The sequence below is a fragment of the Coenobita brevimanus genome, chromosome 24 (assembly GCF_032717465.1).
Source record: "Coenobita brevimanus isolate Jiangsu-jjx chromosome 24, ASM3271746v2, whole genome shotgun sequence".
In the NCBI taxonomy this organism is placed as follows: Eukaryota; Metazoa; Arthropoda; class Malacostraca; order Decapoda; family Coenobitidae; genus Coenobita; species Coenobita brevimanus.
Window position 1 is genome coordinate 14,936,652 of NC_136977.1, and position 26,331 is coordinate 14,962,982.

Below are 26,331 nucleotides of genomic sequence, written 5' to 3' on the forward strand. Positions count from 1 at the left end.
AGGATGGAGTGGACGAGTTTCGGCACAAGGTGAAAGGCTTGATCGACAGGGAGGGCCTCACTCTCGGTCAAGTCTATAACGCTGACGAAACTGGCGTATTCTATCGCTCGGTGCCAACGAACACTCTCGCCGATGAGACGGAGAAGCGTGTACCTGGCCGCAAGCTTTCTAAGGAACGGATATCTGCTTTGTGTTGTGCCAATGCTAACGGCATGCACCGGCTTAAGCCCGTTATTGTTGGCCGTGCAAAGCAGCCTCGGTGCCTTCGTGGGGTGGTGGATGTCCTTCCTGTCGTATGGTACCATTCTTTGAAAGCATGGTTCACAGCTGTGATTTTCAAAGACTGGTTTCACCATCACTTCGTCAAGGAGGTCATACATTACCAGACGAAGACACTGGGAATTCCTCGCGACCAGGTAAAGGCTCTCCTTCTCCTCGACAATGCACCTGCCCACCCGTGCGACAAGGACTTGGTTGCTGAGAATGGCCGTATTAGGTGCATGTTTCTGCCACCTAATACGACTGCTCTCATTCAACCAATGGACCAAGGAGTGATCGTGGCAACAAAGCGCCTGTACCGTCGGAAGTTCCTGGACGAGGTGATGGTGGTTCTCGAGGACGAGGACGAGCGCAGGGAAGGACGTGACACTCGAGGCAAGCGGACTTTGGAAAACCTTCGCCGCTACAACATCAAGTCTGCGCTGTACAACTGGGCTAGTGCATGGAAGGAAGTCCCTGTGAAAACTCTTGAAAATGGTTGGTCTCGTCTGCTTCTCGGAACAGATGTGGAGTACGATTTCCTAGGGTTTGACGTGGATGACTTCCATGCACGGCTACGTACGCACGGCGACGATGTTGATGTGGACGATGTTCGTGAGTGGTTGGACGACGACGAGGGCGATCCTGGGTATCAGACGTTGTCTGATATCGAGATCGCGTCTTCGGTTGCTGGTGTCAGTCCCGAACTTGAAGATTCCGACGACGAAGGCGATGATGATGCAGACTCCGCCCAGCAGGACACTACTCCAGCCATCCCCAAGCTGAGCGCACTCCGGGAACATCTAGAGTTCGTCCTAGACTACCTGGAACACCCGGACTGCGACAGGGAGATGGGGCCCTTGGGACTCGTGGAGGAAGTGCGTGCTTTCCGGCAGCGCATCATCAATCGCCAGAATCGTCGGTCCTTGCGTCAGTCAACGATTGACAGTTTTTTCAGGCCCGTGACCCCCGCTGTGCCAAGCCCTGGTTCCACTCCGTTGCCTCCCCAAGACAGGCCCTCATGCTCCGAGCCACAGCCCAGCACATCAGCTACAGTGGAGTCACCGCTCGACGTGAGTTTGCGGCTGTCTTCAGAGTCTTCTGTAGTAGGTACGCCATCACCACTACCCACCGATGCACCCCTTGGACGCCTGCCAGTGATACTCTCGGGCTCTGACAGTGAATAAACAGCAAGAACTTCTCCACTAGACCACACGGGAATTTTGAGTGTTGTGCAGTGAAAAAAACGGTGTGTTGTGTTAAGGTTTTCAAGTTGGGAGAAAAGACTAAGTAGAAAAGAAATTTAACGTAACTAACCTTCTTTGTTTTGGCTTTGGAAACTTAAAAAACTTGGGAAAAGTTAATGTGCAACACTTAAATTTAATGGAACATTATTTGGACTAAAGTGAACACTGTGAAAAGAACGGACTTCTGTGTGTTAGTGACTAAGTTCAGTGCAAGACTTCAGGAAGAGTGTAGTGCAAGTGCTTCAGGAAATCGTTCTTACTGTCAGAGTCCGAGAGGAGGCGGTTATTCATCGAGGTGGCCAGGGACTTGCTGTAAGTAGCCAAAATGTTTCATGTTGTACTATTTTCCATACTATATTTACCAGAATGTTTCATATTGTATTTTTTCCCATACTATACTTACCAGAAAGTGTCATACTGTACTTCTTTCCATACTAAACTTACCTCATGCATGTGCAGTAGGAATGTGTTTTTCAGAGTTCGGTTAGGTTTGGTTAGGTTAGGTTCGGTTAGAGTCCATAAGTACCAGAATGTTTATTAATGTATGAACATACTTCTAAACCCACATTTTATGTGTCTATTGCATTTATTTCAGTCATTTATGTGCCTTATTGGTGTGATTTGGGTGTTAAATAGGTGCTATGCATGTCCGGAGGGAGTTGTATAGGTGTTTCTCTGTGTTAGGGTCCGTAAGTACAAGTCCATAAGCTGGGGCCCAATATCCGGACAAAACCAATATCCGAACCTACCGATGGCTCTATTGATCCGGATATTGGAGTGATTACTGTATATATATATATATATATATATATATACACACTCAATCCCATATATATTTTTTATTTTTATATATATATATATATATATATATATATATATATATATATATATATGGGATTGAGTGTATATATATATATATATATATATATATATATATATATATATATATATATATATATATATATATATATATATATATATATATATATATATATATATATATATATATATATATATATACATATAAATATATATATATATATATATATATATATATATATATATATAAATATATATATATATATATATATATATATATATATATATATATATATATATATATATATATATATATATATATATATATATATATATATATATATACTCAACCCTCGGCTATCACTCCCAATTGGTCCTGCTATGGCTGCGCTATAGCCGAAACCGTGATAGCCGAATTGAAGAACTGATGGAAATAATTCTAATTGGTGCCATGATCTCAATCTTTACCCCTAAGATACCCATTTTGCACCACATATTAACATACAATAGTCCAAAAATTAGCATGTTTTAAGATGTGATCATGATTCTTATAAATACCCCTCACAGTTAACTGATGTTAAATTTCTTCCCCACACTTCGCTTGGTCTCTCCATTGTCTATAAGTTTCACATTTCCAGTTTATCTGCATAACTTAGGTTCTTCCTTTTCTTTATTTCCCTGCCAGGTGCCACAGCATTATGTTGGGTGATGGTAGTGGGACAGAGAGGGGGTACGTTGGCCATGGTCATATCATAAAAAAGGTTATTGTTCTCGCTGTCACTGTTCACGGTCTGAGGGTGCACACTTGAATGGTTTGGCAGGCAGGAGACTCGGTCGGGCGGCCAATCAGCACTTGGCTGGCGCTGACGTCACACGACCAATCACGTAGTGAAGCTTTTGTTGGCTGGGCGGAGCACCGAAGCCCGGCCTTCTTGAAAATTTCAAGCATTTCCGGTGCGCGATAGCGGGCATTTAGTGTGTGATAAAAGTATTTGGGTAGTTTTTCATATAGGCGTGATAGCGAGATAGGCTATAGCGGAACCCGTGATAGCCGAGGGTTGAGTGTATATATATACAGTATATATATATATATATATATATATATATATATATATATATATATATACATGTATATATACATTTCTCCCTACGTGTCAAGTGGGTTGGTGGAGGGTTAGTGCCCCTCCCTGTAAAACAAATAACTCGGAGTCAAATGGCCACCCCGTACAGGATTATGGCGTCTGGCAATAGATAGATAGATAGATAGATATATACATTTATATATATGTATATGTATATATGTGTATATATATATATATATATATATATATATATATATATATATATATATATACACACATAAATACATACAGTGTAAGCATGATGCTTGGCAGTAATTTTTCACAGGTTGATCAGGTTAGAAAATTTGCCTGAGTGGTATTGGAGGCTTTGAAGCTTAAGGTTAGTGGCATTCCTAAATCATTAAAATTATGGGGGGCCTCAGAGGGTGGGGGGTAAAATTATGGGGGGCCTCAGAGGGTGGGGGGTAAAATTATGGGGGGCCTCAGAGGGTGGGGGGTAAAATTATGGGGAGCCTCAGAGGGTGGGGGGTAAAAATCTCTTTGCTAGACTAGATTAGGATGCACTGACATGTACAGTCAGTGAGATCATAATGTGGCTTCAGGTGTCGGGCTCTCAACACTCAAGTACTTGCCGCCTGCCTGAATACTGCTGCTCCTGACGTCATCTCCACCTTTTACTCACACGACCCCTTCAAACCACAGCCTGGGTCAAGTGGGAGTTGAGAGGGAGAGAAGGAAGGCAGAGAAAGGAGGAATGAAGAAGAAGACGGATGTGAGGCAGGGAAATATGGAGCAGGGGACTATAGGCCAATGGATCACCAGTGTCAGTAGTTCCTGAAGGCAACGTTTAAAACACACCAATGTAAGCATGGTGCTGAGGTTTTGGCACATGCACAGCAGCAGTGGGACCGAGCACAGAGAGCTAGGAGACAGCGAGGGTTGGAGAGAATTGCAGAGGAAATGGAAGATGAAACACAGGAATAAATGAAGTGAATAAGGGAGTGATGGGAGAAGGAGGGTGACTATGTGAGGGGCAAAAAACACCCAGGGCGTAGATTAATAAAGAAGCTCTTGAGAGGCTGGGGTACAGAGGTTAATGTACTAGCAGTGCACTGTAGGGCCTCGGTGATGGTTGTCATCTGTGAAATCTACACCCTAATGGTGTCCCAATGAGTGAGAACAGAGGGTGTATACTGGGATAGAGTATGGTGTACTGATGATTCAATATCTGTATGGAATTGTATAAAAGCATGCTCATGGGAGACATGGGGCTAGAGAGAGTTTGACAGTCAGACAGAAATTGTCTTGTGTCCAGCTGGGACAGAAGGGGGGAACACAGCCATGACCATGGGCTTCGCGGTACTGATGAGTAGAAGTACAGTATTTGAAGAATAGTCTTGTGGGAAAGTAACGCAAGATGAATAAGTGCCATTAAAGTAAAGTACGGGCAGTCTCAACTTGGAAAAACCAGCAATATTATCTGACGCGTATGTTCCAGGTCGTGACGAATATTAATTAAGTGGCAGAATTAACTTAGAGTAAGACTTGTAACATTTAAGTGAACATTTATCATTCACGGATGGTTGTCTGGTCGGTTGGATGGGTAAACTTAAGTCATACATAACTATCATGTTAAGTACTTAGTTGCTGTCAAGTCATAAATAAGCGACTGAGACTTCCCTTGTGTCGAGTTGAGACTCGGGATATTAAGTCAATGTTATAGTTGTGTAACTTGCTTCTAAAGTAGTGTAAATACTCTGTATAAGATTGTTAAAAATTAAAGTAAAAATTGTTTCTGTGTTTTGTAACCTTAGTGTGGAACTGTTAATTTTTGGAAGTCCAGGAGGGAGTCCGGGGCAGAAAGGGGTATTTAACCCTTTGACTTACCACTGACGACCTGGGTTGTCATGCATTTGTCAACCTCTGATGTCAGTATGATGACTTTGCCTGTCATCAGATGTAATCTCTTATGAAATATTTAGGGAGTCAACATTTTTGTTGGATGACGGGCAAAAGTGGGTGAAGCTAAGCCTGCCACAGCAGGTGCATGCGTGCTCACTTGGTTTGCTTGGCTCAGTGTGGTGTGAGGTTCCTCACAGGTAGGATGTACACTTCTTGACCTCCCATTGAACACTGATGCTTCTTTTTTTCGTGTTTATATGCGGCATTATTATTTAAGAAAATACAACAAATAATACATTATTGGAAAGGAAATTTATTCTGCTGCATACTGAAGCAAAAACTATTATTACTTCTTGAAGTTTTTTTTTTTTTGGCAAAATATTTTTTTAAAGGACAGTGTAAAACTTGACATGTCAGCTAAATTCTGCTCACTTTTTTTGCATTTTATTTTGTATATATTGTCTTTTTGGACAATGTACAACAAAGCAAAACTCTTCATCTTCAAAATGAGATCAAAGTGGCCTTTCTATGATGAATAGTACTTTTCTACGAGCGTTTGAAGTAAAATATCTCCACATGACTGGCCTGAAAGCTCTTGAGCGAGAGTTATGCGCACAGCCAAAATTTACGCTCCTCCCTTCACGGAAGGTTGTAGGCCCCCCTCTGGGCTTGTCTCCACACTCTCCACTGCTACTGCCACATGCTACCAACTACTAATTAGTGGCAGCCGTTCACTGTGCTCGGCGAGACAGAGTGCGAAGCATACCAAGGGTTATGCACAGTAGAGAGTGTAGGATACGACACAGGCATCTAAGGCAGACTTGTATTTGTAAAGGAAAAATATGGGGTTCCCAGAATCTAACCCTCCATTTTACATGCAATTATATGCCACATTCTAGCATGAACTTGATTAACCACATGATGCAACATAACCTATCTCTTGTTGTATGAAGACTACTGTATTGTCTAATTCATTTCATATACGAGACATCTGTTGTTAAGAATGAAACAAAATTAGATACAAAAAACTGGTTTAGCAGTCACATTTTTCTGACTAATCAGAGTATTCACAAATGCACTCAAAGAAAAGTCAGAATTAATTATGCAAAACTTTATACAAAGGAAGTTATGAATGGTCTTACTCTGCTTGTCCTCTTCATGCTGGCGCTCAAGATTTTGTATGGCTGCTTGGATAGGATCATTGCTCAGTTCTTTTAACATCAGCTCCTCTCGTGCAAAATTGTAGTCGATGGGCTGGGCTGGTGTTTGAGGTTCTGAATTGTTTCCACCTGAAATAACATTTAAATTTTGTACCATGTTTAATTATTTACCTTATTTACATGAAAAGTACATATAAGTTTAAAAGACATCATAAAGGCATTTGCAAATTCATTGGTAAAGAAATATTTCTTATGAATTCTAATTTATACTATTCAACAAGACATTGTTCAAACTATGAAGGATCTAACAAAATCATATTGCTTGCTCATATGGTAAAATTTCATTATACTACATGACTTGCATCAGTCTGATAAAACAAAAAAGGTCTGCACAAAAGCAAGTGCCTAATTGCAATACAGTAGTTTTATAAGCCTATTAATTTTCAGGACAAAGAGTAATACTCTGTCTCAGATGCAATATAACAATGTTGCAATTTACTGTTCCAAATATACTGGACTTTTGTCCAATATATGAAAGTCTCTTTATTCATAATAATAATTTTATCAGACTGAGTCTTCTCCCAAGTTCTCTGGCATGATGAAGTTTTAGTCTACAAAAATAAAATAACTCTCTCTCTCTCTCTGCCTTTTACCTAGTTGTGATATACGGGAAATGAGCTACACTCGTAAGGTCCCGTCTCCGTGCCTCAACTAGTCAAACTTTGCTTTAAACTCATTAAGTTTTTGGACTGGATGATTCCATTGTCCAGGCTATTCAATAGGTCAGTGCATCTACATGGAAAACTGTATATCTTGATATCCTTCAGGAAACTTGTCTTTTTCAATATTTTCCATGTTCTCTTGTTGCTCCCCCATCCCATACAAACATCTTCTCTGTCAATTTTATCTACTCCCATCATGGCCCTGAACACTGCAATGTCACCCCTCTCTCTTCTTTCTTCTAAAGAAGGCAGATCCAGCTTTTCTAGTCTTTCCTTGTATGATAGATCTGTCAGAATGGGGACAACCTTGGTTGCTGCTCTTTGTATTCTCTTGATCTTGCTTATACGGTATTTTCCTTTTTACGTGGGGACCAGACCACAGCCACATAGTCTTACCTGCAGGGATCAGAGCCACTATAAATTTTTTCATCTCCTCATCCATATAATGAAATGCCACTCTTATGTTTGTCATGAGCTTAAATGAATCTCTGACAATCTTGTTAATGTGTTTTTTCAGTGAAAAATTATCTTGGACCAACATTCCCAGGTCCTTCTCTTCTCTCACTTTTGTGACTGGTTCCTTTCCCATTGAGCAATTCAATGATGGCCTATAAATACTTTGACCCATTTCCAATATTATGCCTTTTTTGGCACTTGATTTCATTCACACACCTAGCTCCAATCATATATCCTGTCCAAATCTTCCTGCATCATTTTACAATCCATTTCAACTTCTACTCTCCTCATGATCTTTGCATCATCTGCAAACAAACTTGCGTAACTATTCATTCCATTCACCATACTGTTTATGTAAATCAGGAACATCAGGTGTGCCAGCACCGAGCCCTGCAAGATTCCACTTCTTACTTCCCTCCACCCTGACATCCTGTCGGTCTCTCACGAAGTCCTTCACCCATTCCAAGAAGTTCCTTTCAGTCTTCCTATGTGCTCCAATTCCCACATTAGTCTCTTGTGGGGTATCTTGTCAAAGGCTTTCTCCAGATCTAAGTACACACAGTCCATCCAACTATCTGTCTCCTGTAGTACATCAATCACCCTGGAGTAGAAGCTAAACGAGTTTGAGACACAAGACCTTCCATTTTAGAATCCAAATTAACTTTCAGCCAAAATGTCCATTTCCTCCAGATATTTTATCCACCTGTCTTTCCAGATTCTCTCACACAATTTTGTGACCATGCTGGTCAAGGATGCTGGGCTGTAATTCAGGGATTCTTCCTTATTCTCTCCTTTGTAACCTGGTACCACACTGGCCCTCTTCCATTCCTGAGGCACTTTCCTTTCTTCCAGAGAATACACAATTAAATTGTGACTCTTATCTGCCAGATGTTCTCTGCAGTCCTTTGGTATCGAATCTGAGATTCCGTCAGGCCCTGGATCTAGCAGTTTATACACTTCCTGCACTTCCACTTTTATGTTTTTTAACACTACATTTCTAGTCACTCCCTCCCCCTCCACAAAATCACTTTTTTTGGTGAAAACCAACTGGAAACTTTTTTCAATATTTCAGCTTCCATTACCTCATCTTTGAAGACATTTTCTTTTACTTTTAGCTTCTTGATTCCTTCTTTATGTTTCAGTTTTGCCACTGACTAACCAATAAAACAGTTTAGGTTGCTCCTTACATTTGTCAATTATCCACCTTTGAAAGTTTCTTTCTTCCCCTCAACGAATTCTTGTATATTTGTTTCTAATTCTTTTGCATTCTTTCTCTGCTCTACTGATACCTGTCTTTCTACAACTGCTCCATGCCGCATCCCTTTTTCTTTATTCTATCACACACTTTCTGTTGAATCAATCCTTTCTCCAGTTCTCTCTCCCACTTACCCTTGGCAAATACTTTTCCACACCCAAGTTGTACAAGCCTAGAAAGATAACCCACTTCTGCTACGTCCCTCGTTTTCTAAATTCTCTCCAATCCGCTTCTTTGAAATACCTCAGTCCTATAAAGTTTGCCTTCTCAAAGTCATATCTTCCATGCCTGTAAAGCTCATCTCTTGGCACCACATTCCCTTCTATCATCTGGAACTCAATCACTACTTTAGAAATTCAATTATGCCAGGTTGAAGCCTAGAAAGATATCCCACTTCTTCTGCATCTCTCCTGTTTTTCTGAATTCTCTCCAATCCATACATCAGTAATATAAAGTTTGCTTTCCCAAAGTTGTACCTTCCATGCCTGTATAGTTCACCTCTTGGCACCACATTCCAGGGGAGCAGCCAGAAATATAATTCAGGAGGGGCCACAATGACTAAAACCTAGCCCCCCCCCTCCCATGCCTCACACTTAAGGATGCATTGCACTATACTGTATAAATTCCGTATTTAAGAGTTTCACTAAGTTGCCTGTAGCTATTTATGCTGAAAAATTTCACTGAGAAATATGCTTTTTATAATCATGAAAGGTTTTGTCCACCTCTTGCACTGTAAAAGGTACAGTTCCTGCTAGTAAGACAGGTCCACCAATGATATACTGCCGAAATCTAGTATATCACCCCAAACTGGGCAGTTGCATTTCTCAGTTCCTCTCCTTTCCAAGAATTTCATTGTACAACTCTTTTTCCCTACTTTTAACACTATACCAATATATGCTTTTTTTGCCATAATCCACATCACAGTATTTTCTCTCTTTAGGGCATGCATGCAACCTGAAAATGAGAAATATCTACTTGTTGACAACCAAAACCACCATAAATACAGCACACTATAAAAAATAGTAGTATATAATGCATGAAAAGTAGGTTTTTCCCTGTAAAAATCACAAATGAAATTGCTGTCCCAACTCACCCTGAGTAAAAAAAATAAATAAATAAATGGTGGGCGAATCAGGACAATTGTCTATTAATCCCTCAGCACTGCTCTGCTGTAAAAATGCATTTTCTGGATAAATCACAAAAAACTATAACAATTGAAGATTTCACCCACAAAAAAGTAGATCTTTAGCTCTTAAACTGACAGTGGGTGAGGAAAATTGGCAAAATATGTGTATTTTCAAAAATGAAATTCTACAAAGGTTAAAATGCTACCCTTTCATATTTGCATATTTTTCATGCATTATTCGTGGTTCTAAAGAAAACTAGTATTAACAACATTTGTAAAGCTGGGGCAGGGCTATTGAATGGGCACCATAAAATGGAAATGTCTTGGCATTTAGCCCTGCAGTGGCCACTGTTCCAACTCACCCCATGTCCTGCACTGTCCTAACTCACCACACTCAACGCTAATGTCCATGAAAATCCATCGTCTTTTAAATACTTTAATTACTTTACTCAGTGATGGCTGCCACACAGGGCACAGGTGGCTAAAGCCTGAAATACATCACAAGGAAAATCTTAATCATTGGCTCCCAGTTTCTGCGTGCACCTACACTTATGTAGAGCTCATGGCATGACATTATCATTTGTTATTATTACTGGGAGTAATAAGATCCTCTATAATGTAATGCATCTGCTAAACTTAAACTGATCTTACAGAACTTGAATTCATGAAGTCCAATATACTTGATCACCGTGGCTGCTTCCGTTACATAATAAAGTGATCCAGGGAAACCCAAGGAATACGTCTTTTCACTTCTTGTCACGGTACAGCATGTAAGTAGTGTAATTAGCAAGTTGTATGGACTGGTCACTGGTGCAACACGATCTGATGAGAGTTGACTGATGGCTAATGGTGCAGGAAGGTGATGAGCGAGTGACACTCAGCTGATGGCCAGTAAACGGTGCCACGATAGTTTATTTTCCTTGCCAATTCTGCCACACGTAGGCCTTCATACCCACAGGTACTCCTAACTAATTAATTACATAAACCTATTAGTAGTGGCATTTCCCGTTGTGAAGATAATGTGTCATAAGTTACATAAAAAAAATTGAAAATTTCACAGAGCGACATATGTTTCTTGCTTCCTTTCCTGCCTCCTCTCCCCACCCATCCAGGCGCCAATGGGCTCCCCGTGTGTAAATTCGAATATCTGTCTCGCACCTAAAACAAAGTAAGTCTTAAAAAGTATATGTGTATGTAAGACTTTTTATTCAGAACTGCATATTTTTTCAGTTCTCCAAATATGTGACATACCGAGTGGCCCCCACCCCCTGGATGCGCCACTGCCACATCCCCTTTTATCATTTGGAACTCAAGCACTACTTCAGAAATTCAATAACATCAGGTTCTTCGGTTGGCCGTAAATCTAGTCTTGATGGTGTGTCATCCTCTCTAAATCTTTTCTCTTCTTTGATCCACTGGGTTACTACATTATTTTTTGCTATATTTAACAGTATACAGCCCCACAAATCTTCACAACTTCCTGTGTCCCACTCCTCCCATTTCACCTCTCTACAATTAAAGTTACCCATCAGGATTATATTGCTGTTTTTCTCAATCACTTTCTGTAGATGTCTGAGCATGTCTGACAACATCTCCTGGTATTATGCTTCATTCCATGCCCTTGTCTTAGGAAGGACATATGCTACTGTGATGTCTCTTCCACTTTTCCTTCTAACTGCGAGTTTCATATTTATCACCTCTGCCCTACCTTCTCCCAGTTCCATATTACCTACATTTATGCAGTTCGTCTCTGCTATCATCACTCATCCTTCAGTCTTTTTCTTTTCTATCTCTTCTCCATAGTTCATATTTGCCATCTCTCACCTGGATATCTATATCCTCTCTTAACTTGGTTCCTACAAAGCACATAATATCTGGCTCCTTTACCCTCAAGAAATCATTGATTTGTAGCCTTACCAAGACAAAGCCATCTACGTTAGCATATGCCACTTTCAATCTTTTTACGTTGTTTTTTATTCTGTCCTTCTCCCTTCCTCTCTATGGGTACCACTTCCTCAATTTCTGATCAGTATATAACTCTCCAATACAACTCTGGTCTTCTCTTCCTCCATTCTCTAGTCATTTCTTTCCTCAGCTTCCTTGACTAGCTCCTTTATTTTAGTTCTTTCTTCCTCATTTGCAACTCTCCTTATCCAAACATTCTTGAACCCCTCCTTGTCGGCTAGTTTCCATGTCTTGTTAATGATCTCATTTATTGTGATCTGTGACCGAAACTTAACTTTTAGTGGCCTGCCCCTCCCTCCTCATACCTTCCCAGCCCAAACACCTCCTCAATCTCTTCTTGAGCTTCATTGTCACCCTCCATGACTACTGATGCTATTTCTTTAGCTCTTCTCAGCTCTACTCGTTCCTTCCTGATCTTATTGGCATAGGTTTTTCTTTCAATCCTGAATTTATCATTTTTATTATTATTATTATTTTTTTATCTGCTACATCCCTGACAAGAGATTCTCTACCATTCAGTACCTTAACCACTTCCTTCTCCATCTTTTCCTGGCCTTCCTTTCTCTGCTTTTCCTTTTGTGTGGGGACCACACTACTGCTGCATATTCTAACCTGGGGCAGATCATGGCCACTATCAATTTTTTCATCATCTCCTCATCCATATAATGAAATGCTACTCTTATGTTAGTCAGGAGTTCATAAGTCTCTCTAACTATCTTATTGAAATGCTACTCTTATGTTAGTCAGGAGTTCATAAGTCTCTCTAACTATCTTATTAATGTGCTTTTCAGGTGACAAACTATCTTGGACCAGCACTCCTAAGTCTTTCTCTTCTCTCATTTTAGTGATTAATTCATTACCCAACAAATAATTCAGTGATGGCCTCCTGGTACTTTTACCCATTTCCAATATTTTACATTTCTTTACATTAAATTTCATTTCCCACTTCCGGCTCCAATCATGTATCCTATCCAGATCCTCCTGCAGCATTTTACAATCCTCCTCAACCTCTACCTTCCTCAAGATCTTTTCATCATCAGCAAACAGACCTGCATAACTGTTCACTCTAGCTACCATATCATTTACGTAAATCAGGAACATTACTGGCGCCAACACCAAGCCCTAGGGGACTCCACTTGTTACTTCCCTCCATCCAGACATCCTATCCTTTATTACTGTCCTCATTTGTCTGTCTCTCAAAAAGTCTCTCATCCATTCCAGGAGTTTCCTCTTCAGTCCTCCTATATATTCTAGTTTCCACATTAGTCTCTTATGAGGTACCTTGTCAAAGGCCTTCTCTAAGTCTAAGTACACACAATCCACCCAACCATCTCTCTTCTGTACCATGTCAATCGCTCTGAGTAAAAGCTCAACAAGTTAGAAACACATGACCTTCCACTTCTGAATCCAAACTGACATTCGGCCAAAATATTCATCTCTTCCGGATATTTTATCCATCTGTCTTTCAGGATTCTCTCGCACAATTTTGCGACCATGCTGGTTAGAGACACTGGTCTATAATTCAGGGGTTCTTCCCTGTTTCCTCCCTTATAAATTGGTACCACATTTGCCCTCTTCCATGCTTGTGGCACTTTTCCCTCTTCTAGAGAACACATGATTAAACTGTGGCCAGCTGTTCTCTGCATTCCTTCAGTACCCAATTAGAAATTCCATCAGGTCCTGGGGCTTTCCTTTTCGAGTTTCCAATAATTTGCACACTTCCTGTACCTCCACTTTTATATCTTTTATCACCGGTACATTTCTACTCACTCCCTCCCCTTCCACAAACTTTTTTTCATTAGTGAAAACTGATTGGAAACATTTGTTCATTATTTTAGCTTGCATTGCTTCATCTTTATAGACCTATCCTTCTACTTTCAATTTAGTGATTCCTTCCCTTTGTTTCAATTTGCCATTAACAAATCTATACAACAGTTTGGGTTCATCCTTGCATTTGTCTATTATACCTTTTTCAAAATTCCTTTCTTCTTCTCTACGTATTCTTGAGTAATCATTTCTAGTTCTTTTATATTCTTCCTTTGTTCTGGTGTTGCCCCTCTTTCTCCAGTTGTTCCACGCCTTATCTCTTTCTTTTTTTGCTATCATACACCTTCTATTAAACCACTCCTTTTTCCTCTTTTCTTTCCCTCTTACTCATGGTACAAATTTTTCCACTCCCAAATTGTAGAGGTTTAGAAAGAGATCCCACTTCCTTTGTATCTCTCTTGTTTCTCTGAATTTTCTCCAATCCGCATTTTCAAAAAAGTTTCTCAGTCCTGTGAAATTAGCTTTCCCAAAGTTGTATCTTCCCTGTCTATGAAGCTCGTCTCTTGGCTCGACATTCCCTATTATCATCTGGAACTCAATGACAACATGATCACTTTTTCCTATAGGACAGAAATATTTCAATGATTCTATTACATCGGGTTCTTTGGTAAACAGTAAATCTAACCTTGCTGGTGTGTCCTCACCTCGGAACCGTGTCTCTTCTCTAACCCATTGCGTCATCACATTATTCATTATTATATTTAATAATATAGTGCCCCACGAATCCTCACTGCCTCCTGAGTCCCATTACTCCCAGTTCACCTCTTTACAGTTAAAGCCACCCATCAAAATTATATTACTTCTTTTCTCAATTATTTTTTGTAAATAGCTAGCCATATCTGACAACATCTCATGGTATTCGTCATCACTGCATGCTCTCGTATTAGGGGGAACATACACTACCGCCATATCTCTCTTGACTTTCTCTCCAGTTTCTAATTTCATATATATCACTTCAGCCTTGCCTTCTCCCATTTCCATGGTATCTACATTTATGTTGTTCTTCACTGCTATCATCACTCCTCCTCCCGTTTTTTCTTTTCGGTCTCTTCTCCACAGATTGTATTTACCATCTCCCAAATAAACATCAATATCCTCTCTTAATTTGGTCTCTACAAAGCACATGACATCAGGTTCATATTCTCTCAAGAAATCATTAATTTCAAGCCTGGCTGATATTAAACCATCAATATTAGTGTATATCACCTTTAAATTATTTTTCATGTTTTTTATACCCTCTTCTCTCCGTCAATACCACTTCCTCAATTTCTAATCTTTCACAGCTATCCCCCTTAGTTTCCTTCGCTTCTATTTCCTTATATACCACTTCCTTACTTTCATATTAATACTCTCCAAAAAAAAAGTATTATATTCTTCCTCTGTCCTCTTATCATTTTTTTCCTTTACTTGATCCTTCAGTGATTTTAAAACTTCTCTTTCTTCTTCATTTAAATCTTTTCTTATTATAATATTTTCCATTCCAGACTCTTTGCTTAATTTCCAGGTCATTTTGAGTATATCATTTATTAAACTTTCTGATGTCAACTTGACTCCAATAAGGCCCTATCCTCCTTACTTCCTCAATTTCTTTTACCCACTTGTCTCCTTCGGGGTCAATTTTGCCTAATATACCTCTCACCAGGTTCGTGTCCCTCTCGAGTCTCACGAATGTAACTTTTTCTTCCTCCTCCCTGTTTCCAAATATTACCACGCATCTGTTCCTTTCTACAGTTTCTCTCACTATTTTCTCTTTTTTCTTCAGTATTTTCACTACATTTTCTTCCATCTTTTTCTTGTTCATTTCCCTTTCTTCCTGGATGATTTCTCTTAAGCTGACCACTTCTTTCTGTTCTTCTTCTACGTATGCCCACTTTGCCTTATGTTCTTCTAATACACTACTCACCTTCTCTGTTTTATTAGTAGTCTCTTCTAGTTTCCTCCTCAATTCAACATTTTCACACTTCAAATCTCTGATTTCTTCATTCGCCGTCTCATTGGACTGGATCAGACTCTGTATAGTAATTTCCATATTCTCAGACACGTCCTTTAACACTAAATTCTCCACTTACTTTTCAAGTTCACTAATCCTCATTATCAATGTTTTAACCAGATCTATGATATAAGTATTTCTATCAAATCCTGGAAATTTGAGTCCCTCAGTGTTTACATTTTCAGTCATGCTGGATGTTGGTTACTGTAGTAAAAACAGCTGTTACTGAAAATACTACAAAACATTCATGTATATTCTTCCCAATAAACCTTTACATTTTTGGTAGTCTATATTAACTTACAATATTTTTGACCTAAAACAAAACCATAGGAGACAGGATAAACATAATTCCTGGAAACTACTTAAAGTATGCAGCCTGGGCCTGGGAGCAGTTGAGAAACACGTCCGTCCGTTGTGGCTGTCCGTGTGTGTGTGTGTGTGTGTGTGTGTGTGTATTTACCTAGTTGTGATATGCAGGAAAAGAGCTAGGCTCATGGGGGTCCCGTCTCTGTGTCTCAACCAAATAAACTTTGCTGTAAACTCATTTATGTTTTCAGACTGGACGATCTCTTTGCCCACGTTATTCCGCAGGTTAATGCATCTATATGGGAAACTGTATTTCTTAATATCCTTCAGGCAGCTTGTCTTGTCAGAAATTTTTTGCACTCTTTTCTGATGAGTGTTAGTCTGAGAACAAAAAATGTTAAATCTAAATATTAGAAGTCTCTTAGGAAATTAGGGTATAATTAATAATCTAACCAGTAATTACTCCTTACATCCTAGCTAGTTTCAACAATTTGGACAAATCATGAAGGTTACTTAGCTTGATAAAGTCAGAATAACAGATGACGACAGTCGGTTTGCCTAGGCCTTTCCATGCATCCTTGTTGCTACTTTTTTACAATGTGCAACTTGAACAAGCTTTAGGAACAGAATGAGAAAAGGCGAGTCTCTCTCCCCTTATAGGATTCAGAGATGCCAAATATTATTTCATTACAATTACCCAAATACAGTGAATTACTTTCAAGAAATTTACAAGGAAAATCCAAATTAACAAGTAATCTTAGTTTTAAATAAAACTAAAGCAGAATATTAATTTTTTCCATGTCAAGATATGTTAAAGCTTCTGTTTTTCCATCAGGACACCACATCTTTCTACCACCCAGGCGCAGTCATGACAATGGAAACTTCCTACGTATTTACATGTTTTTACAATACAGTTGTCCACAAGTTTTAAATGCAGTAGCATTTAATTATTAATCATCATCATCATCTGGACCATCTTTCTCACCCTAGGGCAGGGTAAGGAGTAGCAACATTTAGACAGTCCAAATTTGCCCAGTCCAATGGGCCATGCTTCCATTCACTCACTATTCAAGCCCCCGGAATCTTGGCTCTATCTGAGTCGCCAGAAACTTTCACCACATTCTGTAGCTTCACATAAACATATCTGAGAGTCAATCCAGACGCTGTCACGTTAAAAAGGGGTGCCAAATCCATGATCATGCACTTCTCCTCACAATATTCATCCAGCCAGCTCAATCTCTTGTCAGTTCCCTTGCCTCAGCAACTTCCAAACCTCTCTTCCTCACACACTTAACCACCATATCTCTCAATTTCTCCTTGGCCTGCCTTGCCTCCTCCTTCCTTCAAATTGCTTGGATATACCTTTATCACCACTCTATTGTTATCCATTCTCTCCACATGACCATACCATCTCAGTGCACTCTCTTCAATTCTGGTGTCCTCTCACTCCACATCTTTCACAAATCACATTATTTTGTATCCTATCCACTCTCTGTACTCCATGTACATTCCTCAGCAGTCCCATCTCCACTGCTCTCACTCCTGACTTTTCATTTTCATGCTACACCATAGTCTCACATTCATATGTTAAAGGCGGCACTAACACTCCTTTACGTAAGCCTCATGCAGCTGCAACACTCAAGACTCTGTTTTTTATCAAGGCTTTCATTGCACCAGCTACTTTCCTTCCTTGTGTCCCTCTATTTTCCACTTCTTTTGCACATTTTCCTCTCTTTTCTATCATTGTACCCAGGTATTTGAACTCTCACCAATTCCAGTCTCTCTCCATTCATTGTAACGTCACACTGAGAGTCACCTTCTTTCTCAATAACCCTTTTCTACATTTATTCTCAAGGCATGATCCTCACAGACATCAGCAAACTCTGCACTAGTCTACCAAGTTCTTGTCCAGTATTTGCCTATAGCATACAACAAATTTGAGATATTCCATCCATCACCATTCATTACCAATGCCATCCCCCCCTCCATTACTTGTGTTTTTACTTCTCCCATCACCCCATCCACATATATGCTGAAAAACCACGGGGACATAACACAAACTTGTTGCACGCCGACACCAATCATGAACCATTCACTTAGATGCCCATTTACCCTTACATATGCTAAACTACATTTACCCTTACATATGCTTCACTACCATCATAAAAACTCTTGACGGCACCTAGCAGCTTACCATCTACACCATACATGCGCAAAACCATCCACAGTCCTTCTCCACTATGTCTCACCGCAAATATTTGATCCACACATCCTCTGTCACTCTTAAAGCCACCATGTTCATCACTCACTGGGACTTCTGATCTCTCTAACTTTCACTATAATAATTCTTCCATAAATCTTCCCTGCCTCTTTCAATAAACTTATGCCACGATAATTCTTGCACTCACTTTGCTCACCTTTATTTTTGTACTGGGGTACAATCACAACCTTTTTCCACTCTGCTGGCACAGTTTCACTCATCTAAGCCTTCTTATACGTCTCAAACAAGCACTTCATTCTGCTCTCTCCACTACATTTAATCATCTCTGCATACACCTCACCAATCCCAGATGCTTTCCCATTTTTCAGCCATTTCACAGCGTTCTTCACCTGTCCAAAAGTCACATTTCTACCACTGTATTCCTTCTCTGCACACCTCCAAAACCAATCATGTTTACAGTGGCTCTGCTCTCTCTATTCCCATTCATTAGGTTTTCAAAATATTCTTTCCATCTGGTCCTTACTTCATCCCCATGGGTTAATAATCTAACACTTACATCCTTCACAATTTCACGTTTCTTTCTGCTGTCACTTCTAAATTTTCACACCTCTTTCCAGACTTCCTATTTTCAGAGTAATTTGCATTAATTTTTCTTCCTAGATCATCATTTACCTCTCTCTTTTACCCCTTCTCTAGTCTCTTTATGTGCTTCTTGTTCCCAATATATTCAGTTATTTCAACTGAACCCCTGTCCTGTAACCATTCTAGCCGCTTACTTGTCTTTTCCTCCACCGCTCTCTTAACCTCTTCATCCCACCATGCCATACCAATCTTCTTTATTGTTACTCTTGCCAAACCACACACCACTTTAGCATTCCTAACTAAGCAGTCCCTATATGCATTCCATAGGCTGTCCACATCCATTTCATTCCAATTCACTGATGCTAATTCCTGCCCTACTTTGATCCTGTATTCATCTGCTATTTCTTTAATCCTCAGCTTCTCGACTTTCAGTCTTTCTCCCAGACTGCTCCTCTCTCTCCTGGTCCACCTCACTCATCTCAGCTTGACCTTGCATACCACAATCATATGATCTGACAGACCTCCACATCGTCCTCTCACGGCCCTCGTATCAGCAACCATTCCTAGCATTGACCTCTCTACGAGCACATAATCAATCAGGCTCCTTTCAACATGATCCCCGTTCCCTCTATACCATGTACATTTATGTGCATCTTTGTGTTTGAAAAATGAGTTACAAATGCACAATCTACTTTCCTGACACATATCCTCCAGTTGCTTCCCATTATCATGGCACTCGATGGCAACCCATTAGGTCATTCTCAGGACCAGTGTCTGTTCTTCCATTCATTTCGCCCATTATAATCACTTCATAGCTCCTGGGGATTTCTCCCACTGCTTCATCCAGCTCATCCCAAAACCTGTCTTTATTAATAATAAGAATTATTACCAAGAACTAGAGTTAAATCTCAGGGTTAATAAACCACTCGAATTAGTAATAAACGTTCTCTGGGAATTTCCTCTAACTTTCAACAGGGGCAACTATTTTAAAAGATAATAAGCATAAATACCGCGCTGGGGGAAAAGATTTCCCACAGTTTTGGGGCTGGGTGAAAAATGATACACTGTATCATGTAATGTGGCCCCTAGCCGGGAGGTGTCTCCTCATATCTCGAAGGTCGCGCATCTTGACCCAATAGTTCACCATTCAGAGTCTCTGGGGTAGCTGTTAACTCATGGGGCACCAATTTATCAATGGATTTTAATGTTGACATGTTCCCTACATTTAATGTGTAAAAGTCTCAGCACCCCCTCCAAACCTGGATGTGTGGATATGACTTTAGCTAATGGCTACTGGGATCTAGGTTGTTCTGTTTTTAGTAAGACCACATTTCCTAGTTTATGACTGACTTGTTGCTGGCAGCATGAGCCCCATAAAATCTTTCTCTTTGGTTCAAAAGATAATCTTTGCACCAACGTTTATTCCAGGTGTCCAAAACTTTTTTCAAATGTTGATATCCCTCACGCAGATGTTGTCCTACTTCATTATTCTCTATTGTGGGATCCTCTACTTCCTCCTGAATATTCACACAAGGCACTGGATGAAGCTTTCTGACATACAGCACATGAGCTGGTGTCTTGGCTTCAACTGATACACTAGTATAGTCCAGATAGGTTAAAGGTCTATCATTAATTCTAGCCTCAATTTCAGTTATTACTGCTCTCAGCTCCTCCCTAGTGATCTTAGTTCTGTGTAAGGTTTTCCTGATACAATACCAATCATTCATTCAGTGAATACATTTTGCCATGGTGCTCTAGGAGCTATGAACAGCCAGGCACAATTTCAAATTCCCATCATCAACTTGACCTTTGGGTCATTCATTATGTTTAAAATCAGAGGTGATGCTCCAACAAATTTGGCTCCATTGTCTATCTATCTATTGCAAGACGCCATAATCCCATAAGGGGTGGCCGTTAGTCTTTGAGTTAGATGTTTTACGGGGAGGGGCACTACTCCTCTGCCAACCCACTTGCTGACACAAGTTATCTTCAACTTCTATTCTCCTCATAATCTTTCCATCATCAGCAAACAGACTAGTACAACTGTTCATTCCATCCACCATATCATTTATGTAAATCAGGAACGTTACAGGCGCCAGCATCGAGCCCTGCGGGACTCCACTTGTTACTTCCCTCCACTCTGACATCTTGTCCTTTATTACTATCCTCATCTCTCAGTCTCTCATTCAATCTCTCATCCCCTCCAAGAGGTTCCCCTTCAGTCTTCATGTGTGCTTCAATTTCCACATTAGTCACTTATGGGGTACCTTGTCAAAGGCTTTCTCCACATCTAATTAAACACAATCCGCCCAACTATCTCTCTCCTGTAGCACATTAATCGCCCTTGAGTAGAGGCTAAAAAATTAGAGACACACGACCTTCCATTTCTGAATCCAAACTGACTTCATGCCAAAATGTCCATTTTCTCCAGATGTTTTATCCATTGGACTCATGGAAAAAGAGGAATTCAAAAATGTATGGATAAAAAAATGCCTAACACAAGAGGAACTGGAATTACTGAAAGAGATGAGGGAGGAAGCAAAAACAAAAAATGAAGGAAGATCAGAGGAGGAGAAGAATACATTTTTTTACAAAGTAAATGGATTGCAGGTATGAAAGTGGTACATAAACAGAAGGGAATAAAAAGGAGGAAGGTAGTAGAACCAAATCATGACAAGTATATAAACAAGATGATTAAGTTGATATACTCAAATGTGGATGGAATGGTATCTAAATTATTAGAGATGAATGATCATGTCAGAGAAAATGAACTACATATAATATGCCTAACTGAAACAAAATTAACATCAAGGATATCAAATGACATCCTAAACTTAGAGGAATATAATATATGGAGAAGAGATAGGAACTTAAAAAAAGGAGGAGGAATTATAATAGTAACTAAGAAAAATCTAAAAGTCTACCCTCACATGTAGAACCGGGAGGAGGAAGAAAAGGTTAGATCCGTGAGACTCGAGAGAAACACGAACTTGGTGAGAGGAATATTAGGCAAGATTGACCCAGAAGAAGACAAGTGGGTAAAAGAAACTGAGGAAGTAAGATGGATAGGGCCTTATAAGAAAGGGGAAACAAGACCAATGAGACTCAAGTTGACATCAGAAAGTGTAATAAATGATATACTTAAAGTGACCTGGAAATTAAGCAAAGAGGCAGGGATGGAAAATATTATAATAAGAAAAGACTTGAATGAAAAAGAAAGAGAAGTGTTAAAATCATTGAAGGAACAAGTAAAGGAAAAAAATGATAAGAGGACAGAGGAAGAATGTAATATTTTTTTTTAATGAAAGCAAGGAAGTGGTATGTACGGAAATAGAAGAGAAGGAAACTAAGGGGGATAGCTGTGAAAGATCAGAAATTGAGGAAGTGGTACTGACGGAGAGAAGGAGAGAAGAGGGTATAAAAAACGTCAAAACTAATTTGAAGGTGATATACACTAATGTTGATGGTTTAATATCGGCAAAGCTTGAAATCAACGATTTCTTGAGAGAACATGAACCTGATGTCATGTGCTTTGTAGAGACCAAATTAAGAGAAGATATTGATGTTCATTTGGGAGATGGTAAATACAAAATATGGAGAAGAGACAGAAAAGAAAAAATGGGAGGAGGAGTGATGATAGCAGTGAAGAACAACATAAATGTAGATACAATGGAAATGGGAGAAGGCAGGGCTGAAGTGATATATATGAAATTAGAAACTGGAGAGAATGTCAAGAGTGATATGGCGGTAGTGTACAGTATGTTCCCCCTAAGACGAGAGCATGGAATGATGACGAATACCAGATGTTGTCAGATGTGGCTAGTTATTTACAAAAAAAATAATTGAGAAAAATAACAATATAATTTTGGTGGGTGACTTTAACTGTAAAGAGGTGAACTGGGAGGAATGGGACTGACGAGGCAGCAAGGATTCGTGAGGCACTATATCATTAAATATAATAATGAATAATGTGATGACGCAATGGGTCAGAGAAGAGACACGGTTCCGAGGTGAGAACACACCAGCAAGGTTAGATTTACTGTTTACCAAAGAACCCGATGTAATAGAATCATTGAAATATTTCTGTCCTATAGGAAAAAGTGATCATGTGGTCATTGTGTTCCAGATGATAACAAGGAAAGTTGAGCCAAGAGACGAGCTTCATAGACAGGGAAGATACAATTTTGGGAAAGCAAATTTCACAGGATTGAGAAAATTTTTTGAAAATGTGGACTGGAGAAAATTCAGTGAAACAAGAGAGATACAAAGGAAATGGGATATCTTTCTAGACCTCTATAATTTGGGAGTGGAGAAATTTGTACCAAGAGTAAGAGGGAAAAAAACAGGAAAAAGGAGTGGTTTAATAGAACGTGTATCATAGCAAAAAAAGAGAGATATAAGGCGTGGAATAACTGGAGAAAGAGAGGTACCAACAGAACAAAGGAAGAATATAAAAGAATTAGAAATGAATACACAGGAATACGTAGAGAAGAAGAAAGGAATTTTGAAAAAGGTATAATAGACAAATGCAAGGATGAACCCAAGTTGTTTTATAGATTTGTTAATGGCAAACTGAAACAAAAGGAAGGAATCACCAAATTGAAAGTAAAAGGATAGGTCTATAAAGATGCAGCAATGCAAGCTGAAATAATGAACATATGTTTCCAATCGGTTTTCACTGATGAAAAAGAGTTTGTGGAAGGGGAGGGAGTGATTAGAAATGTACTGGTGCTAAAAGATATAAAAGAGGAGGTACAGGAAATGTATAAATTACTGGAAACCCAAGATATAAGGAAAGCCCCAGGACCTGATGGAATCTCTAAATGGGTACTGAAGGAATGCAGAGAACAACTGGCAGATAAAATTCACAGTTTAATCGTGTGCTCTCTGGAAGAGGGGAAAGTGCCACAAGAATGAAAGAGGGCAAATGTGGTACCAATTTATAAGGGAGGAAACAGGGAAGAACTCCTGAATTATAGACCAGTGTCTCTAACCAGCATGATCGCAAAATTGTGCGAGAGAATCCTGAAAGACAGATGGATAAAATATCTAGAAGAGATGAATATTTTGGCTGAATGTCAGTTTGGATTCAGAAGTGGAAGGACATGTGTTTCTAACTTGTTGAGCTTTAACTCAAGAGCAATTGACAAGGTACAGGAGAGAGATGGTTGGGTGGATTGTGTGTACTTAGACTTAGAGAAGGCCTTTGACAAGGTACCTCATAAGAGACTAATGTGGAAACAAGAATATATAGGAGGACTGAAGGGGAAACTCCTAAAATGAATGAGAGACTTTTTGAGAGACAGACAAATGAGGACAGTAATAAAGGACAGGATGTCTGGATGGAGGGAAGTAACAAGTGGAGTCCCTCAAGGCTCGGTGTTGGTGCCAGTAATGTTCCTGATTTACGTAAATGATATGGTAGATGGAGTGAACAGTTATGTAAGTCTGTTTGCTGATGACGAAAAGATCTTGCGGAAGGTAGAGGTTGATGAGGATTGTAAAATGCTGCAGGAGGATCTGGATAGGATACATGATTGGAGCCGGATGTGGGAAATGAAATTTAATGTAAAGAAATGTAAAATATTGGAAATGGGTAAAAGAACCAGGAGACCATCACTGAATTATTTGTTGGGTAATGAATTAATCACAAAAATGAGAGGAGAGAAAGATTTGGGAGTGCTGGTCCAAGATAGATTGTCACCTGAAAAGCACATTAATAAGACAGAGAGACTTATAAACTCCTGACTAACACAAGAGTAGCATTTCATTATATGGATGAGGAGATGATGGAAAAATTGATAGTGGCCATGATCCGCCCCAGGTTAGAATATGCAGCAGTAGTGTGGTCCCCACACAAAAAGAAAGATATAAACAAGATTGAGAGAATACAAAGAACAGCAACCAAGATGGTCTCCAATCTGGCAGATCTGTCATACAGAGAGAGGCTGGAAAAGCTGGATTTGCCTTCTTTAGAGGAAAGAAGAAAGAGGGGAGACATGATTGCAGTGTTCAGGACGATGGTGGGAGTAGATAAAATTGACCGAGATGATCTGTTTTTATGGGATAAGAGAGCAACAAGAGGACATGGAATGAAATTGAAAAAGTCAAGCTGCTTGAAGGACATCAAGAAATATAGCTTTCCTTACAGAAATATAGACTTATGGAATAGCCTGGACAAAGGGATCGTCCAGTCTAAAAACTTAAACGAGTTTAAAGCTAAATTTGACTTACTGAGATACAGCGATGGGAACCCACGAGCATAGCATATTTTGTATCACAATTATGTATACTGGGTAAATACATAAGTATTTGGAATGACTTAGATGAAAAGGTGGTGCAGGAGAAAAACATTCATGTGTGTAAAGGTAGATTAGATAAATGTGGATATGGAGACAGGACAACACGAGCATCGCTCAATTCCTGTATACTACAAATAGGTAAATACACACACACTTACCCACACACAATCTTTACATGATTGAGAAAATTTTTCAAAAATGAAGTTGGAGAAAAATTTAGAGAAACAAGAGAGATACAGAGGAAGTGGGATATTTTTCTAGGCTTCTATAATTCAGGGGTGAAAAAATTTGTGCCATGAATAAGGGGGAAGGAAAACAGAAAAAAGAAGTGGTTTAATAGAAGGTGTATGATAGCAAAAAAAGAGAGAGATAAGGCGTGGAACAATTGGAGAAAGAGAGGTAACAACAGAAAAAAGGAAGAATATAAAAGAACTAGAAATGATTACATAAGAATACGTAAAGAGGAAGAAACGAATTTTGAAAAAGGTATAATAGAGAAATGTAAGGATGAACCCAAACTGTTTTATAGATTTGTCAATGGCAAACTGAAACAAAAGGAAGGAATCACCAAACTGAAAGTAGAAGGAGAGGTTTATAAAGATGCGGCAATGTAAGCAGAAATAATGAAATATGCAGCAATGTAAGCAGAAATAATGAACAAACGTTTCCAGTCAGTTTTCACTAATGAAAGTGAGTTTGTGGAAGGGGAGAGAGTGACTAGATATGCAGTGATAAAAGATATAAAAGTGGAAGTACAGGAAGTGTATAAATTATTGGAAACTCAAGATGTAAGGAAAGCCCCAGGACCAGATGGAATCTCAAATTGGGTACTGAAGGAATGCAGAGAACAACTGGCAGATAAGATTCACAGTTTAATTGTGTGTTCTCTGGAAGAGGGGAAAGTGCCTCAAGAATAGAAGTGGGCAAATGTGGTACCAATTTATAAGGGAGGAAACAGGGAAGAACCCCTGAATTATAGACCAGTGTCCCTAACCAGCATGGTCGCAAAATTGTGCGAAAGAATTCTGAAAGATAGATGGATAAAATATCTGGAAGAGATGAATATTTTGGCTGATAGTCAGTTTGGATTTAGAAGTGGAAGGTCATGTGT

At 39.4% G+C, this 26,331-nt stretch overlaps 1 protein-coding gene across 5 annotated transcripts in view; it reads right to left on the reverse strand.

Moving 5' to 3' along the window:
* Khc-73 (Kinesin heavy chain 73) overlaps positions 1–26,331 on the reverse strand; it is a 1,251,394-nt gene that overhangs the window by 632,618 nt on the left and 592,445 nt on the right. For all 5 annotated transcript variants that reach the window (XM_080267622.1, XM_080267621.1, XM_080267623.1 and 2 more), the window contains exon 14: positions 6,451–6,597. In XM_080267622.1, the coding sequence (XP_080123748.1) occupies positions 6,451–6,597 (147 nt within the window). The remainder of the gene's footprint in view (positions 1–6,450; positions 6,598–26,331) is intronic.